General features: G+C 45.5%; 1 protein-coding gene and 1 long non-coding RNA gene across 14 annotated transcripts in view; one reads left to right on the top strand and one right to left on the bottom strand.

The window, feature by feature from the left end:
• CASZ1 (castor zinc finger 1) overlaps positions 1–8126 on the top strand; it is a 212273-nt gene extending 204147 nt beyond the window's left edge. For all 12 annotated transcript variants that reach the window (XM_052791544.1, XM_052791540.1, XM_052791543.1 and 9 more), the window contains one exon: positions 2520–8126. In XM_052791544.1, the coding sequence (XP_052647504.1) occupies positions 2520–3763 (1244 nt within the window). In that variant the 3' untranslated portion in view covers positions 3764–8126. The remainder of the gene's footprint in view (positions 1–2519) is intronic.
• Positions 1–10559, bottom strand: part of LOC128143814 (uncharacterized) — a 30180-nt gene extending 19621 nt beyond the window's left edge. For both annotated transcript variants that reach the window (XR_008235881.1, XR_008235880.1), the window contains exons 1-3: positions 9338–10559; positions 1529–1606; positions 375–517 (exon numbers count right to left, since the gene is read on the bottom strand). This is a non-coding gene — a long non-coding RNA (uncharacterized LOC128143814). The remainder of the gene's footprint in view (positions 1–374; positions 518–1528; positions 1607–9337) is intronic.
• Positions 10560–17742: the final 7183 nt, after the last annotated feature.

Genomic DNA, 17742 nt, shown 5'->3' with positions numbered 1-17742 from the left:
CCTACAAATGTCCCAGTTATTCTTCCTGCCAGTTTTAGTAATGCACAAGTCCAAGGTAAATGGTTGGGAGTATGGCTAGAGAACCAACTCCACTTGGAAGTTCACAGGTTTTTCTCATGGGACCTGGCAGGAGAAGGATCCTTGCCCTGTCCAGAGGAGTGCGTTCCAATGAACAAAATTCACAAGAAACTGTATTTTTGCCTTTTTTTTCTTTTAAACTGAGTTGCATGCAACCAGAAACATCTTAACCTTGTGCTGTGCTTTCCTCTAATTATATATTTTTAAGTTTAGTTTCTTTTTACCTTTGTGTAGTTTCCTGACTGTTTACATTATTGGTAGTTGAAAAGAAGACAAGCTTTATGGCATGCACTTACCATTGAGATTTGCTTGGGATTACATCTGTTGAGGCTTTTAATCTTCAGCTGGGTGCTAGGGACTGGATGTTGTCTAGTGGCTAAAGGAAGAGAGTGTACCAGGTATCATCTCTCTTTTTCATGCCCTTGCTCTGAAACTTTGCCTGTATGAGAAAACAGAATTGGTTTAACTAAGGTTTTAAGCACATCTGTTTGAACTGTTGTAAAAGCTCGACAGATACATTGAGTTTAAAAGAGGTAAAATTTAAATTCTACTTATTTCCCATCCAGAGTCTTTCCCTTAAGATGGCTTATCCCATGTTCCTGTCTGAAGGCAGATGAGATGAGCATTCATACTAATGATAAAAGACTTGATGGTTTGGCTGTAATTTTTTTTAAAAGAAGGAGTTGATCTGGATAGCAGCGATTTGTCCAGGCAACGATGCACTTACACTAGTTGCCTGGAAGCAGAGAACTAGATTTTACAATACCAGATGTTTGGGGGGGGAGAAGAGAGTTAATTGGTCACAGGTTTTATAGCTAAGAGCTTGCTAATTTAAAATCTACAGTGACAGAAAGTTATTCTTTCACTGGTAGCTGGTTAAATTAGCCTTAACGTGCAGTTTCCACCAGCTACATGTCACTAAGATGGTCTCACCATGGATGCCCCAAGCTGGCGTCCTTATTTGCAGTCTGAGCAAAAGTACCAAGTAATGAATGGATGTGGAAACGTCTTTTGTTCTTTGCTTATGCTGCAATCTGTATAGCCTGGCCATGTGAACGATGCAGGAGATGAGGTTGCTGCTACCATTCCCATTGACTTGTACCTTTCAATACAGTGCCAGTTAAACTTTTGGAGGCTTCCTTCAATGATCGCCACCTTCTCTTAAAGGGTTGTCACTGGAAGGGCCAGATATGGCAAAAACAGCATTCATCACTTTTAATACCTGCTTATCAGCCAGAAAAAAAAATAATTCTACAACAGTCAAATAGATGACTGTTTCTTCAGTCTCCTAGACAAGGATGCAAGCTGCTCTGGATTCTCAGGCCCCAGGCACTGCATGTCACAAATCATGCCTCTTTTTAAGAGGATGGCAGTTTCAGCATGAAGAGAGGCAAAAAAAAAAAAAAAAGGTATGTTTTAGTTGCAAGCTATAATTTCCAATTACACTCACAGTTCTGCACCTGGTGAGAAATTCTTGCCTCCAACCTTGTCTGTGTTGCATGTTGATACTGGAGATTGTGGTTTGATTCTGGAAATGGCAAGTAGAGAAGAAAAAAAAAGTTAATAGATATAATGAGGTCGAGTCCTTGATGTCAGCTTGATCCTAGGGGATGTGAGCACTAGCCAGTTATGCTGGCCCTGTGAAGGAAAGTGGAAGATAGATGAGGGCTCTTTATTTACTAGGGGCATCATGTGATTTTTGAGACCCAAGGGAAAGCTGTAGAACTGGTATTTTCTCTGAGTCCACTGGCTAGTGATGATGAGAATTAGCCCCATTGAACATCTGTCCATCTGTCTTTCTAAGTGCACTCATCGTAATATGTAGGCTCATTACAGTGAGGGATGTTGCAGTCTCCTGGCCAAAGTCCATCCTGTTTCTATAAATTCCCCCCCTTGCAGTTTTAATCACGCATGGGATCTTCCTTCACTTCCTGCCTGTCTTTGGCAATTGTACTGTATTACAAGAGCCTGGACAGGGGTAAACAGTACACACATACCAGTTTTTAGCATGCTTAAACTCTTATACCACTTCAACCCCAGTGAACTACAGTAACACACTTCAGTCCTTGGATTGCAACAAGCCAGCTTGGTATTAAAGTCTGATTTGAGGACAACAGGACTAGAGATTAGCTAAGCAGCAGGAGAAATGGTGAGAGTAGCAAAACAGAGAAGCAACAGTTAGCATTTGGACAGTATCAAGTATACCAGAGCAGCAATTAGAGGCAAGGTAGGATATGCTGAAAATCGAGGAAGTGATGTCTAGCAGGCATCAGCCAGCCCACGATCCCAGAGTTCAGGCTTACTTAGAGCTTGAGGGATAAGCTGCTGGGTGGGAACAGTTGCAGCATTGTGTCTTGGCAAATACAGAGCTTGCCAGGATTGTTAGGAGATGAAGAGAGACCTGGCTGTCAGCGATACCACTCTTTGCTTTTTCTCCTCAGGGAATACCATTACTATGCCAACTGCCTCAGGGGCCAAAAAGCGTTTCTGGATTATTGAGGACATGTCCCCGTTTGGCAAGCGCCGCAAGACCGCATCCTCACGCAAGATGCTGGATGAAGGGATGATGCTGGAGGGATTTCGGCGCTATGACCTCTACGAGGACTGCAAGGACTCCAGCTGCCAATTCTCTCTCAAGGTTACCCACTACCACTGCACGCGGGAGAATTGTGGCTACAAGTTCTGTGGCCGTACCCACATGTATAAGCACGCCCAGCATCATGATCGTGTTGACAACCTGGTATTGGATGATTTCAAACGCTTCAAGTCTTCACTGAGTTGCAACTTCCCAGACTGTCAGTTCTCTGGCAATAGCACACACTTCCACTGTCTGCGTTGTGGCTTCCGCTGCACTGACAGCACTAAGGTGACAGCCCACCGTAAGCACCACGGCAAGCAGGACGTCATCAGTGCTGCTGGCTTCTGCCAGTTCAGCTCAAGCGTGGACTGCGAGGTGCCTGACTGCAAGTACAAACTCAAGTGCTCCCACTTCCATTGCACCTACCCTGGCTGTAAACACACAGTGGTGGGCATGTCACAGATGGACTCGCACAAGCGCAAACACGAGAAGCAGGAGCGAGGGGAGCTTCCTGCCATCTCTCCTGGCCCCGAGGGCCTTGCCCACTCCACTCTCGAGTATGACATCCAGAACTCTTCCATCAACCTGGACAGTTCCCTCAACCTCAGCACTGACAACAACAGCTCCCTCTTCTTCCTGCAGAATGCGGCTGGTGTAGGCCTCAATGATTCCCTGGACCTCAGCAAGAAGCAGTCAGAAGTCACTGAAGGTCCGTCACCGAGCAGAGCTGGGACCGCACCTCAGGAGAGGGGGGCGGTGGCATCTGGCTCTGGTGATGTGGAGGACGAGGATGACTCTTCCCAAGAGGATGAAGAGGATGATGAGGAAGAGATGAATGAAGAAGAAGAGGATGACGAAGAAGAGGATGATGATGATGACGATGAGGAGGATGATGAAGAGGAAGACTTGAACACGGATTCTGAAGAATCGCTGCCTGACCCTGAGGGCCTGGCCACTAAAGAAGATGGAGAACCAGAGGAGGCTGCTTCTTCCACAGACCATGGCGATGCTTCCAGGCCACAGGGCGAGCCAGCCCTTAGTCCAGCCCCAACTCCTGCTCCAGCTGCTGCCCCAGCCTCTACTGTTGCTCCAGCAGCTTCTCCTTAATCTTAGAGGCAACAGCAGCAGTGGTTTGGTTTTGCTCTTAACACAGAATTACTAAGAGGACCCCATATGAGGCAAGAACAAAGATTGGGATGGCAAGTGAAAAACAAACTCCGTGCCACACACATGAGAGAGAGAGAGAGAGAGAGAGAGGAAGGAAGGAAACCCATGCTCCTCCACAGGCCCCATAAGAGAGACAGGTTCGCAGCAGGACTGGTGCTGCATCACTTCATTCTGCAGATCACAGACCATGGGGGCAGGATGCAGCAAAAAACACCCTTTTATATGGACATGAACCTTGAGGGTACCAGCTGCTTTCTCTTGCTCCCTGCATGGTGCGTGGGGCCTGTGCCCATCTGGGGACCCTTTTGTTATGGGTGGGGCTCTATCCCCCCATTTTTCTTTCTGGGTTTTATTTTTCCATATTTTCAGTTGTACGATATTAATAATAATCTCCACTTCTTGGAGGGGGGTGGGTGGGAACAACAGGTAATGAATTTTAGAAATATATATTTGTGTGTGTGTCTCTCTCTATAAATGTACACACACACACACATATATAAAATTCAAGGAATTGGTGTCACAAAGACAACTAGCTCAGCTTTTTGCCAGTGGGAAGGAGGGGGTGAGGGATGCGTGCTCTCTCTCTCTCCACCCCTCCCCCCTTCTTTCTCCAGCATTACATGAATGGCATCAGACAGCAAGGGTGGGAGTGGGTATTTATTGTCACATAAATGAGGACGCATTAATGAATGAGCAGGGGGGGGAATGGGACACTCCTCTGTTCTTCCAGATCCTTTTTACTATTAATGGTAATAATTTTGAATGCTATTTATATTGTGAAACTTTCTCAGTCTACACTTTCTCTGTAGGACACCTCTCCTCATCCCTGCTGTTCTGCCTGTAGGGTTTTAGCTGAAGTAACTCGGGAAGAACACAGCAGGCAGTTAAAGGGTCTGTCACACTGGAGGACTGGGGTTAATCACCCATCCAGTTCCATCTCATCCCAACCCCCAGGTGCTTCCTCTCTGTTGAGGGTGAGGCATTTTTGTGGTGCTTCAGTATCCCCATCTCAGGAGGTTGTGAGCTGACACTCTGTCCCGCGGTGCAGCACAAGGAGCACCGTGCTCATAGAAGAGCGTCCTAGCCATTAAAGCAGCCTTGAAAATACTTACTTGCTCTCTGACCCAAGCAGTTGTACAATGACAGGTATGTCCCCAAGCCCTTGTCCCCAGCCTTTCACTGGGGATGGGCAAGTCTGTCTTTCTGCATGGACTGATGTAGAGCTCTGGTGACATCTGGGAGAGGGTGAAGGCACCACTGAAGAGGGAGGAGAAGGCAGGCAAACATGCAGGATCCCACTGTGGGATGTCCTGCTCAGACTGGGGGTCTCTTTTGCTCAGCACTGGGGTGGGGAGGGGGGAACGACACTGTTCTGCAGTACCTGTGTAGCTATTGGCCCAGTCATGGGTTTTGCAGCTACAAAACATGAAGCTGCTGCAACCTACGCAGCACAGAGAACTCAAAGGTGGGGGAGATGCTAGCTGAGGCCAGGATGTAGTCCAGCTAAGAATTAATGCATTTCTGGGTCCATGCTGATAAATTTTGACAAGTAGGGCTAATAGCTTGGGCACTGCATAAGCAAATCAACTATACTGTGTTGAGGCCTGCCACTTCCAGAAGCTTGGCCTTTCCCCTGGTTACAAGCTCTTCCCTGCTCTCTTTTCCTATCCCAGTCTGGGAACACACACTACAGGATACTGTCCTGGACTCTGACAGGTGAGACAGTAGCTGTTTGACCCCAGAGCCTCACCTGAGTCTGAGAGGGAGGGCTTGTCTACATACACCTGGGCTCCAGAAGGACTAGCCATATAAATTAATTCTGATAGTAGTTATTTCAGTGCCAGTTTGTAAGTATACCAGCCTAGCAAAAGGTTCCTTGTGTCTAAAGTTTGTCCCTTTTATAAAAAAAAAAATTTTTTTTTTTCCTAACATCATGCAGGCACCCCCCCCCCCAACTCCATGAGCACTTCAGCTCCAAGGGATCCCCATAATTTGTTTTCACCCTGAACAGATAAAGGCCTCAAGAAGTTTAGGTTCCTCTTTTTTTCTTTAATTATTTCCCTAAGGAACTGGTGCAGATCAGGTCTGATTTATAAACAAGCAGCTCAGCTGTGTAAATGTGGGGACAGAATGTTCAGATAATGTTTCAAAACGAAAGGCAAAAAAAAAAAAGTTGTACAGTATTTTTCCTGTAAAGGTTATTACTATATATAGAACAAAAGAGAAACCACCAATGCCAGGGGGATGAAGGGGGTCACCTGCCTTCTGGATAGCCCTTAGATACCGTTAATTGTGTGCAATTTTTTTTTTCTCTTTTTCGTTTTTCTTTTATTTTTTTTCCTCCTTCAATGTAGTGTTTGTTTGTAGGGTGGTGGCAGGGGAGGGGGGGGGCCTTAATGCTACGGTTTGAGGCTGACTTCACACTCCTAGCACTGACCGGAGCTGCACGATTCCGAATTCTAACTTGAATTTTGTAGAGATGAAACAAATGAAAACAAAACAAATGAAATATTATTATTACTAGTTTGTAGTTTATTTAATTCTTTGGAGTTCTTTTCCTCTATCAGCTATTTGTGTGGCTTTTATTTTTATAGGGGGTTTTTTGTTTGTTTGTTTGTTTTTGTTTTGTATATCCCCTGCCCTTGACTGTGTGTTTTCTAGCACAACCCAATTCTTGAATATAATGAAGCTCACGTTCCTGGGGCAGAGTGAGGGAATGAGGCCCTGGAATTTCTAGAAATGGGATGGGGCAAAAAGATTTTACTTTAATGGCATTTGCCGCAGGTTCTGTACTTGTACATTTTTCCCATATTCAACTACTTAGATAGTATGGTGATGGGCTCCAAGAGGAATCCTTGGATGTAACACAAGCCACATCTTGCAAAACAGATGTGTTTATTTTGTACCACTGAAATCAACATGATGTCTATCAGTGACTTTTGTGGGAGCAGGATCAAGCCTACTGCCTTCAATACAACATCCTGCAAGGTTTACACAAAACCTGCCGTGAGCATTGTTAACACTGAAGGCGAGGGGGGAGTCTGGTTTCAGTGGCAAGGCACGGGGCTCACTTGGGCCACTTGTTTCCATTCAGGATAGACAGGCCATTTCCCTGCTGTTAGGAGCTGGGAACCTGCACCTTGACATAGTGTTTTTACCTCTCCCCTTTCATATCTCACCAGACTCCACTGACTGAATCACTGCACAACAGTGGGAGAAAGCAGAAGTGTGTGGAGAAAAGGGGTAAAAGATCTACCAGTAGCTCTGCTAACGCTGGCCCACTTGGGTTGGCGTTGGACATAATTCATCATCCCAGGAGGCAGCTTTAGGCAGGTGCGGCCAGTGCAACTGCACAAGGATCTGCGCTGGAACAGGGCCCTGTTTCGCATGTCCTTCTGTGTGGCTAAGCGTGCCAGAAGGGCCTGTGTTTATCTATGCACACCATTTTCTCCCCCTAAGGCACCCTACTTCTCCCTAACATCTCAGCCTTTCTCCCAAACTTTTTTCACCTCTTCTCCGGGAGCTGGCACAGGGAATGAGACTTCTTTCCCAACAGGCTACTGCTAAATGCGACACCCAAGCAGGGCCTGACCCCCCCAGAAGGTCAGATACCCTCACAGGACAGTGGCCACTCTGCCTTTCCAGACAGGGCCACCCAGCAGGCTGGCCCTACCCCCAGAGTGCGTCTTACTCAACCTTCTCCAAGTCTTGTTTCTGTAAATCTCTTACTATGTCTCTATTCGCAACAACAACAACAAAAAGTCAAGAAAGTTAAACCCACCTTTTTATTCTGCCATGTTAAGGCTTTACTTCAGCAAAACTCTTAAGCAGATGCTTTCTGAACGGGCACAGGTTTAAGCCCGTGCTTAAGTGCTTTTTCTGAACAAAGGCCTCAATGGCACAAAGATCCCTATTGCAGCGAGGTGTTTTTTTCACTTCAAGCTATCATATCAATAGGACTGTTAATACAATACTATTGAAATATGTGCTTAAAAGAATGACCAGAGAAAGAGAGGGAGATTCAACTAACGGTATGAGGAGGGGGAAAGAGGATAGAGGAAATGGAACTGTTCTGTCCAAAACAAGATAAAAACCAAACAAAATAAACCTTGAGATGGACCCTCCTGATTCTGCTACCATTCACTGCTGAAGAGCAAAAAAAATGAAATAAAAACTATTGACTAGATTGTTCATTCTAGCCACAAACTCAACTGGATTAAAGTCTGCGTGGAAGGAATTTTGTAAAGAAAAAAAAAAATTTTAAAAAAATTTTCCAATGTAGCAAAAAAAAAAAAAAACCAACTTTAAAAAACAAAAATAAAAAAAAAAAGACAAAGAGGGAGGATTCTAGCCTTTTGTAATATCCATATTGCACACTAGGACTATAAGCCATTGCTAGCTCATTTTGAATTTTAAATGTGTAATTTTTTTTGTTTTGTTGTTGTTTTTTTTTTCTTTCCGTGGGGGAGGGGGGGAAATAAATGCTTGAACCACCAATGCTCTTTTTAATGTTTTATAAATATGTATGTGTATATATATAAATATAAAAATAATATGTATGCACATATATATGTGTGTGTGTATATATCTATATGTATATACATATATATAGATATATAGATATATATATAGGTTTTGAGACAAAAATGCAGAAAGTGAAAAAAAAACACCCTAAACAGGATGGTGTGCTCTGATTTACTTGAATCTGGTCTCTTCAGCACCTGCGTTATTAAGAACTGAATATTTTTCCACTTGAATTTAGTGCTATTAGAAATTTAATATATGTGTTTTATTTATTTGATTTTTTTTTTTTGCATGACTGATGCAAGGTTTGACATTTTCACTCAATAAAAACTGGAAAAAAAACCCCAAAGTTTTAAGTGATCAAGTTGTCTTCTTGATTGAGGAGGTGTTTTATTTTTTTAAGAGCTAACAAGTCTTGGAGCAGTTCAGGTCTTTTAAAGCACTGCAGTCCTAGTACTGGCCCTGCACCTGCTTTAACAGCCACTGTTCTGGCACTAGTATTAAGGTGGTAAGTGCCATAGGAACCAAAGTTCTCTTTATACGGACTCTGGCCTCAAGCTTTTTAAGCAGCCCTGTAGTTTTATTTATTTGAAGCGCTCATTGGTGCCCCTGATAGAAGTGATGCTCACATCTCCACGATTTGCTAAACTGGGACCTGGAATTGGAGACGTGACTGCTCACATTTTGACTTTTCCCTTCCTACCTTGGCCTGCAAACTCGGGGTGGTGGATTGGGATCCATGGTGGAACTGTGCTTGCTGTAACCCACTTGAAACCTTACAATGACAAAGTCCACTAAATCAATAGATGTTTGGCTATCACCCTAACAAAAGAGACAAGGAGCATGAATGAAGCATCCTGTCTGCATAGAAGGGGTGGCGGCTAATAAATCTACTAATCTCCACTAAAATGCAATGTTGAAGCCATATACTTTGACAGAACATAAAGCTGCATGCCACGCATCAGAGATCTGAAAGAAAGCATTCCTTACCTGGCCACTCCATAGCTTTTTCCTGCTGCAGAAAGTTGTATACGCCATGCGCTTCCCACGTACGGCGACTGCCATCTGGGATGAGAAAGTCTTTCAGGGAAGAGGGTGCCCTGACAGCCACAGTGCGACGCAACACTGCCTCGGTACAACTGATCCAGCAGTCATGAGTGCTGACTGTAAAGGAACAATAGATTAGATAAAACCACTGCAAGCTCAATACAGCTTGTCCCCACCATTCTCCTATCCAAGACTCATCCCAGGCCTGGGCACTTCCACACCGGAGGTGGGTCTAGAACAGGCTTTCATCACCAGCATCCTTGCTCTGAACGAGGCAGATGGGGACGGGCAGTAGATGCCATTTTACAAGGAAGCAAGCAAGTGACTTTGAAAAAAAAAAAAAAAAAAGTGTTCACAGCACTTCATGTGCTCTAAAGCAATTGCTCTCGTGGTACCTGCCAGGTACCAACTTGCCCCTCAGTGGAAGACCTTTACAGGCACACATCCTAGCAGTCCTTGTGGGAATTGGTACATGGAGCAGGACGTAACTCTGCACAAGAGCTGCCTCTGTGTTGACCCCCACGCCCTCCACCCTGCCCAAAGCTGTTCTTTCACCAGTGAGGCAGGGAGACTGCACACAGCCCAGCACACACCCAGCTGCCTTCCTGATAAGGCCAGGCTTGAGTGCCCTGGAAATGCAACTGGTTCTGGCAGGTATCGGGGTGTCTGCATATCCACCCTCTCAGCCTCGGTCACAGCCTCTGCAGTGTCAGATGAACTGCTCCTAGACACTGGCCCAGCATGAAGCACTGCTCTGATGCCCATCCTGCCAAAGTGCTGTTGGGGATGGGGGGAAAGAGCAATGTCAAAGTTCTTGTTTTACCCAAGGAAAGCAGAAAATCCCTCCTGTGTGGCTCTTCCCCTACCATCTCAAAGCAGCTGGGTCTTTGCACCTCTCTGCCACCCGTCAGAGAGCCCAGGAGCAGCAAAGCAGCGCTTGCCAAGCCTGATGCATTGGCAGCAGCTGCCTCCTTATTAACAGAGAGGATTAGACTCCCTTTCAAAGCCCCCTCGTTGCTCTGCTGCAGCTCCCAGCCATCCTGTTTTCAGATGTCATTATCTGAACACACTCCTAATCCGACCTTGGAGCACAGAGGTTTGTTCTCACTGGAGCTCTGCCCACAGCACATGGGATATTTACATGACTTTGTTTCCGGGGCGGGGGGGACAGGGGACGTGAATGACATGACTCACTGCTTGAAAGCTCTTGCTTGAAAGCTTCTTGAACTTGCCTCCTTTCTGTGGAACTCTGACTGCACTTCATGACTAAGTCATGGGAGAAGCTGCAAGTTGAACTAATCAAAGCCTCGCTATTGCATTCATTCCAAACCCTTGCAACTGGTGACACTGCAGCTCTGCATCTGCAGGTCTGCATCCAGCCCCTGCAGTTGGTGAGCCATGGAAAGCAGCAGACACCTAGCAAGGATGCTTGTTCTAATGTCAGGACAAAAACTGGACCGTTGCTGCTGCTATTATACTTTGATTACATCAAGCGTACCCCTGTAACAGCATTTTTTTTGTGAGTGCAGGACCCTAGAGTTACACGCATAACCACGAAAACTACACTGCCTGTTTTACATAAGACACTGGATATCCACTTTTCAGCACACTACCAAGTCTTCTGCAGCACCCACCAACATAGGCACCCACAGTGGGAGTATCCCTTGTCATCAGCCAAACATAGACAGAGGAGCACTGCTCTCCCCTCTCCAAACAATTCAAGACTTTAAACCAACAGAGGCAGCAAAACTTCAATTGCCTCAAACATAAACAAGCAGCATTCAAGGTATCCTAGGACACAAAATGGGAGGCCAGATGGTTCTGCTGCTGCTTCCAATCATCCTGGGTTTTGGATGTCATTAACCAAACATGCCTAGTCCAGCCTTAGCACATGGAGACCTGTCCTTGCTGGAGCCATAAGGGCCAACAAGGACAGAAATAAAGAGAGCAGATTATCAGTGTTGGCCAAAAATGAAGGTAATAGCCATCACAGTGGCTCAGAAAGATGATCATCGCTATTCAAGTGCTTCTCACAGACAGTCTAGCAAGGGTATTTTTTAGAGATTACTAGGAAAATAATACCTCGGGTTACACCTCTCCTTATGTCCCAGACCTACAAGTAACAGTTTTTATACTGTGGTAGGCATTCATTTAATTTGCAGGAATCTTTCTTACAAGCTTTTATCAGCTCCAAACTTAACTCCCCTTTAGTCAAGCAGCCATCTCACAGGGAGCTGTGAAGACCAGAATGCAGAGCAGTCGGTGTAGGGCAGCCAGCGGTCATCCCTGAGCCACACCATCAGGTGTGCAGAGCTGGTGCACATGCCCAGCGAAATACTCCTCATAGCTTGCTCAGCTGAGTACAGAACGCAGTAAAGCATGTCTGACTCTGGGAGGATATTTACTCTAGTAGCACAATGCCTCCTACACCCAGACAGAAGGAAATTCAGAATTCTGATGCTTACTGGTAGAGAGGAAAAGCAGCTGTTACAACGCACAACATACTGGGCATAACTTACAGCTTGCAAGGACCAATGCTCAACACTGGCTTCCTAAGGCATAATGACATTAAAAAGAGCTGGAGACTTGCTAGGGAAATAGGTCTGTTAAATAAGCCCATCTTTATACCTCCAGATTAGAGAATCAAATTTGGAACTGAGCAAGATTTTAGCATAGAAGAGCAGTGGCCAAGTCCCTGGGTCTAAGTGTGGCTGAGATGCCCACAGGAGCCCAGTTTCAGGGGAATCCATAGGGCAGGGAAGGGGAACGACACATGTGCTGCTGCAGCTTTAGAAAAACCTACTGTTGAGAAAATAGGGCATGCCTCTGATCGGGTGGCAGGACTAGAGACTCCTAGCTCTCTTAGAAGACTATCAAGAGTTATTCTAACACATCCTCCTCCCTGTAACAGGACAAGAGGCCAGAAGTAGACATTTTGACAGAACACAGACACAAAAGGGGAAAAAAACATTCACACAATGGAAAAAAAAATTAATTGAGCCAGCTTTTTGTACTGTCCATGTTGCTCAGGTATGGGAGTTAAGACAGAAACCAGCCATTACCAGATAACAACTAGTTAATAGATAATAAATGCTTTGAGACTTCCTGGAAAAAATATTTTCACTGGGCATTGGGTATAATAACACAAAGGAAGAGAGAAGTATTGTGACACAGAAGTGAACAAGAGAGTGTGGACCAAATGTTTAAAGCTAAGACCTTCACTTGACCTCCAAAATTTCCTTCACAGTTCTACACAAGCCATTTCCAAGTAAGGTTCTGAACCAAGAATCCTTCTGAACCAACAGACTGCATCAACTGCTTGTGTCACAGCTGAGTTTTGCATTTGCACTTCTGGGCTGTTGCACACAGGCAAAAAATTGTGTTCATAAACCTATGGGTGCCTTTTCTGAAGACCATGGGAAGCCCTTTTAAAGAAGAAGCTCTTGGGAAAAGGGAAGGAGAGGAACTATAACCAAATATCCTCCCCCTGCCCCCCCTCAATCTGCATGCGATCTGCATAGAAGACAAGCTTTCAAACCGGACAATAAAATCTCACATCATCTTCAAGGGGAACATGAACTTTAAAGACTCCTCTGAAAGTCAATGAGCAGCTTGTACCTATTCCAAACAAAAAAAAGCATGTAGATTGTTGGGAATTTTTTTGGCGTTTCACATACGCGCATGCACGCACGCGCACACACACACGAATAAATAAATAATTCCTGTCTTTCTCTACAAATCAAGGCAGAACTTAGTTTAATATCACCAAACTTGGAAAAAGTGAGAGCATGCATGAATATATCTGTACACAAGACTTGCACATGCATAGCTACAGCAAAATATACAGGTTTGCCTAATACTTTTGTGGGGACAAGGAAAGCATGCCAGTTTCAGTGAAAGCATGCACTAGCATGTGAAGGAATTGCATGTGTGATATTTACAATACCTGGTATATTTTATGGGTACCTATAAAAGGTAAGGATAGGCAAGAGGCTTTTGAGTCCCTCTGCTGCAGACACTGTTACGTGGAAATGCAACATTCAGAGAGGAAGCCCCCACTTTTTGGGTCTCTGCTGTCTTGAACAAACTTCACCAGTACCTGAAAGCTGACAACACTTAACTCTGGAATCAACAGTCTCTACCAAAGGGGTGAGGGCAAAGAGGGGAGAAAGGCACTGTACGGCATTTGTAGGTACGGTAGATGTTAGAAGGGATGACGAGTTCTTCGTGCCAGCCCTGGGCCAAGAAGTGGGCTCACTGGAGTCCCTAACATGCATCCTCCCTTACAAGGGCCAAGCGTTTGCTCAGAAGACAGGAACACGGCCCCTCGAGAGGCAGATTCCTTCATCTTACCCAGAGGGAGGCAGGGTGCTCTGGGGCTCTGGCCCCTAGTCCTGCTCTTGCCACTGAAGTGCCCCAGACCCATCCTGGCTGAGGAGGGGTGGCCAAGAGGCAGCTTCCCTCCTTCCTTTTGCTCTTTTTTGGCAGGGAAACTCTTAAACAAACAAATGAAGAAACACTGAGGATTTAAGTAAACAGACAAAGATTTATCTGACAGGCAGACTGAGCCTTTCCCTGCCCCCTTCCCTTCCCACAGGGCAGGGCGCTGCCTTGTGCTCTTGCTGCGAAGCCAGCTACCAACAGCATTTGCCCCAAGCCCTTGCTGTCACCAGCAGCCCCTAGGACCCTCCTGTGATCCCCGGCCACAGCCAAGCTCTGCCTAAACCTCAGAGCTCTACAGTCCGAGACATTAAAGACGATAAAACAAAGCCATTTGGTCTGTGGCCAAAGCAAGTTAGAGAGCCCCTCACAGGGAAGCAAGCTTGTTCATTCAGCTACCAGGCACTAACCCTGCAAGTCACGCCTCAGCTAGAGCCAGTTGCACCTACAAGATGGAAGGGAACCAGCTCTGGCCTGTGGCTGGTGGTGGCACTGTATCTACCTGCCTGTGCCCTGCACCAAGGCTGCTAACACAGCCTCCTGTGCAGAGGTGGTTCCCTGCAGCTGACACAGCTGCAGCCCCTCCACGTCCCCTCTGCAGAACTACAGAGGGGACACCCACTGCCAGGGGCATTCACTACGCTTCTCTACACTTCTCTATTTGACGAGAATTAGCACACTCTGCCTGTGGTTTTTTAGAGTTGGGGAAAAAAGGTAAGAAACAGATGCAATAGTGTGATGTTCTAGTTTCAGTCGAAACACCAGGCTGCACCCAGCTCATTCTGGGGAACAGAAGAGACTGTGAACCAAGAGGGAGCCTCAACCTCCATCTCACACCCAAAACTTGCTGGCTGCTGCAGTGGAAGCGTTGATATTACTGTACAGCAATGCACAGACACAAAACACATACAAGTAAGAAGGCAAATAGGCATGAAGAGATGAAATCTACTGTTGATACTGTAAGAGGGCAGGAAGCAAAGAACAGTTCATCTACACAGGAAAGCTGCAGCAATTTAGCACACAGTCTTTTGTGCACGCACGTATCAGTTGAAACTGTTTAAGTAAAGCAAATCTGTTCAAAGAGATGGAATAATGCCCACCCAAGAATTTGCTCTGGTTTAATTGAATCAGTTAAAGAAATTAATTTTAAAGAGGTATTACTCTAGCTCCACACAGATAAAGCCTCAGTACTAGCTTATAGAAGCAGAGGGATAAAGTTGGAAGCAGTCTGTTTCTGAAGTGTAAGAAAAAGGAAAGAGCATTAGGAGACAGGCATGCATGATGGAAGACTGAAAAACCAACAACAGGGATGCTGTACAAAACAGACATGCCAAGCAGACAAAGTGACTGAGAGACAGACAAGCAGGCTGGCAAAGTGACAGACACAAAAACAGGCAACAAATAAGCCAGTTGTACTTCTAGTTCCTCTGAATCAGCCCTATCCAGCCAATCACCTTCTCACTCAGGAGACACAGTCCTACAGAAAAGCAAGTATTTTACCTAAACCAGAAAAAAATACGTCAAATCCCCCCCCCCCTTCAGGCACGTTCTTGCAGCCAGCATCATAAAACATCTCTTATTATTTGCGTAAATATAGAAAAAAAAATCCTGAAGCGTTAAATCCTTTAGCAGATGCAGAAAAGAAGGGCTTGGTGGGAAAACAGGGGTGTTCTAAGATGCTCCATATTGTAAGTAACCCCTGAGCAGTCCTTGCAAAGCATTTGGGGAGATTTTTAGTCTGAAAGACACTTTACAAAAATAAATTGTAATTGAGTTTAATAATCTTCCCCTTTTCAGAAAGGGCCTGACAGATGCTGCCTAGTGCTCACTTCTGCCCCATTTCAAATATTTTTACCTTATTTGGATGAAATATATTATTTTTCTAATGAAAGGAGGTTGTTTTTTTTTTTTTTTCCAAAGAGCTGGTTTTCCCTTCGTCCAGCTGGTGCCTTTATTAGGTTAGTGCTTGCTCCCTTTTGGGGATGGGATTGTTTTTTTCCCTGAGCTGGGAGAGACCATGCCAGCCCCTCAATCTACAAGTGCGCAGTTCAGAGCTTCTGCTGCACAGCAAGTGGAGGATTTGGGCCCTGCTCTCCATTTTCCCTCTTCCCTGATACCCCCAAATTCACCTTAGGTATATTTCCATTATTTTGTTTCATTTTTTGAGAGCATACATAGTGGTGAGAGCCAGCCTTTCATCAGCATAATAGGTGGACACAGTTCTAAAAGTGCCTACAGAGGCTGACTCCTGAGGAAGCAGCACAGTCTGGGGATAAGATGATAAAAGAGAAAATGAAGAAAGCTGGAAGCTCTCTCCTGTACCCTTAGGTAAATAATTTGCTATATTTCACCTCCCAGCATCCCTTTATTTATGTATTCAATCCCTGAAGGCCAAGCCCCTCTCTTGCTTTGCACTTCCATACAACCCAATGGTATGAAAGGTCAAGTCCAGCCTGGAAGACTCTCAGCTCAAGATGAACATCAGTTTTTGGTGTGCAGGGTCACCACCACATACAATTTGTGCTTAACATAAAGCACCACCACACAGAAGGGACTTCCCAAAGCTTCCTGTTGTCAAAACCTTTGGGAAACACATGCTCCACAACCTGCTAGTCAAGCAAGGAGACCTTAACACAACAGGTTTGCAACAAAAAGCTACTCTGGACCTGCTGTCTAGCCTTTGTTTTCCCCAAGCATGGCACTGCCCCACCAAAGGAAAAGCAAAGGCAGCCTCCATTGCTCTAGCACACACTGCAAACGAAAGCAACGGAGTAGACACAGACTGGGTTTTTCCACAGGCTCCCTCCCTGCCCCAGGCAGCAGCCCAGCATATACCATGCTTCCTTCCACCAGTATACATCAGAATAGACCTTCTGGCAACCCTTCTAACAAACCCCAGACCAGGGTGAGGTAGCTACTGGAAATGCAGCCAGTTCCCCCGCTCTATTGAAGACAAAATCAAGAGAGAACATAGTTATTAAAAAGCACTTACTTGCCAGAAGAACCTGAGTTGCAATAAGCAAAGGCCAGATCTAAAATGTCTACCTGCAGGCCAGGGCAAGCTGGATAACTGACCAATGCAGGCTACTCCAGGATGGTAGGGCAGTTCCCCTCACACAGCTGTGCAGTCCAGGCTATTAGGGGACAGTGGCTACAGCTGTGTGGTGTGCTGCAGCCTTGCAGTGCTCTCACTCCAAAGCACAGCCAGCAATGGGGGCTGGGGCTTTTGCTCCAGGGCACAGCAGTTCATAGGGTTTGGGGTTTTTGTGCAAGCTGCAGGACCTAGCATGAAACCTGGTTCCCAAAGTTGGCTTTCTCTTCAACTTGTCTTTGTCACATCTCTGTATTTACCAGCCAGTAATTTTTTACCATCACATGGGGAAACTGAGGCACACTTATAAGTAAAATACTTTGCAAAGCATCATGCAGCAAAGCAGAAAGATCACAAGGGATCCTACAGTCCATCCTCTTCCTTCTGATCCCACACAGTTAGGTTACACTCCCAACACACAAAAGGCAAAAAACCCCCCCCAAACCTTCCTGCTTCTGACAAAGATACTTAATTGTCACATCTGGCGGTGAGGAAGGTTGGACAGAGATGATCAGGAGACATCTCTCTTAACACTTTCCCACATCATCACATTTTTTGAGTTCCCCACATTTCTCTTGCAGCTATTGAAAAGGGAGCTTTTATATCCTCAAATTACTGGAAAGCACCAGCCTGATACTGTTTCCTCTAGGAGAGAGAGCACAGGCTCACACAGTTTCACTGAAATGTGCTCAAATGACACCGTTCAGAGGAAGCTCCCTTCACCTGCTTTCTATATGCTATCAAGGACCTATAGAAACCATGTTACAAACCCACTGAACTCACCAACCCGGGTGTTCTTATTCTTCTTCCTGTGTCA

The sequence above is a fragment of the Harpia harpyja genome, chromosome 7 (assembly GCF_026419915.1).
Source record: "Harpia harpyja isolate bHarHar1 chromosome 7, bHarHar1 primary haplotype, whole genome shotgun sequence".
Taxonomy (NCBI): Eukaryota; Metazoa; Chordata; class Aves; order Accipitriformes; family Accipitridae; genus Harpia; species Harpia harpyja.
Note: the sequence above shows the minus strand (reverse complement) of the source record. Positions and strands in the feature narration are given on the sequence as shown.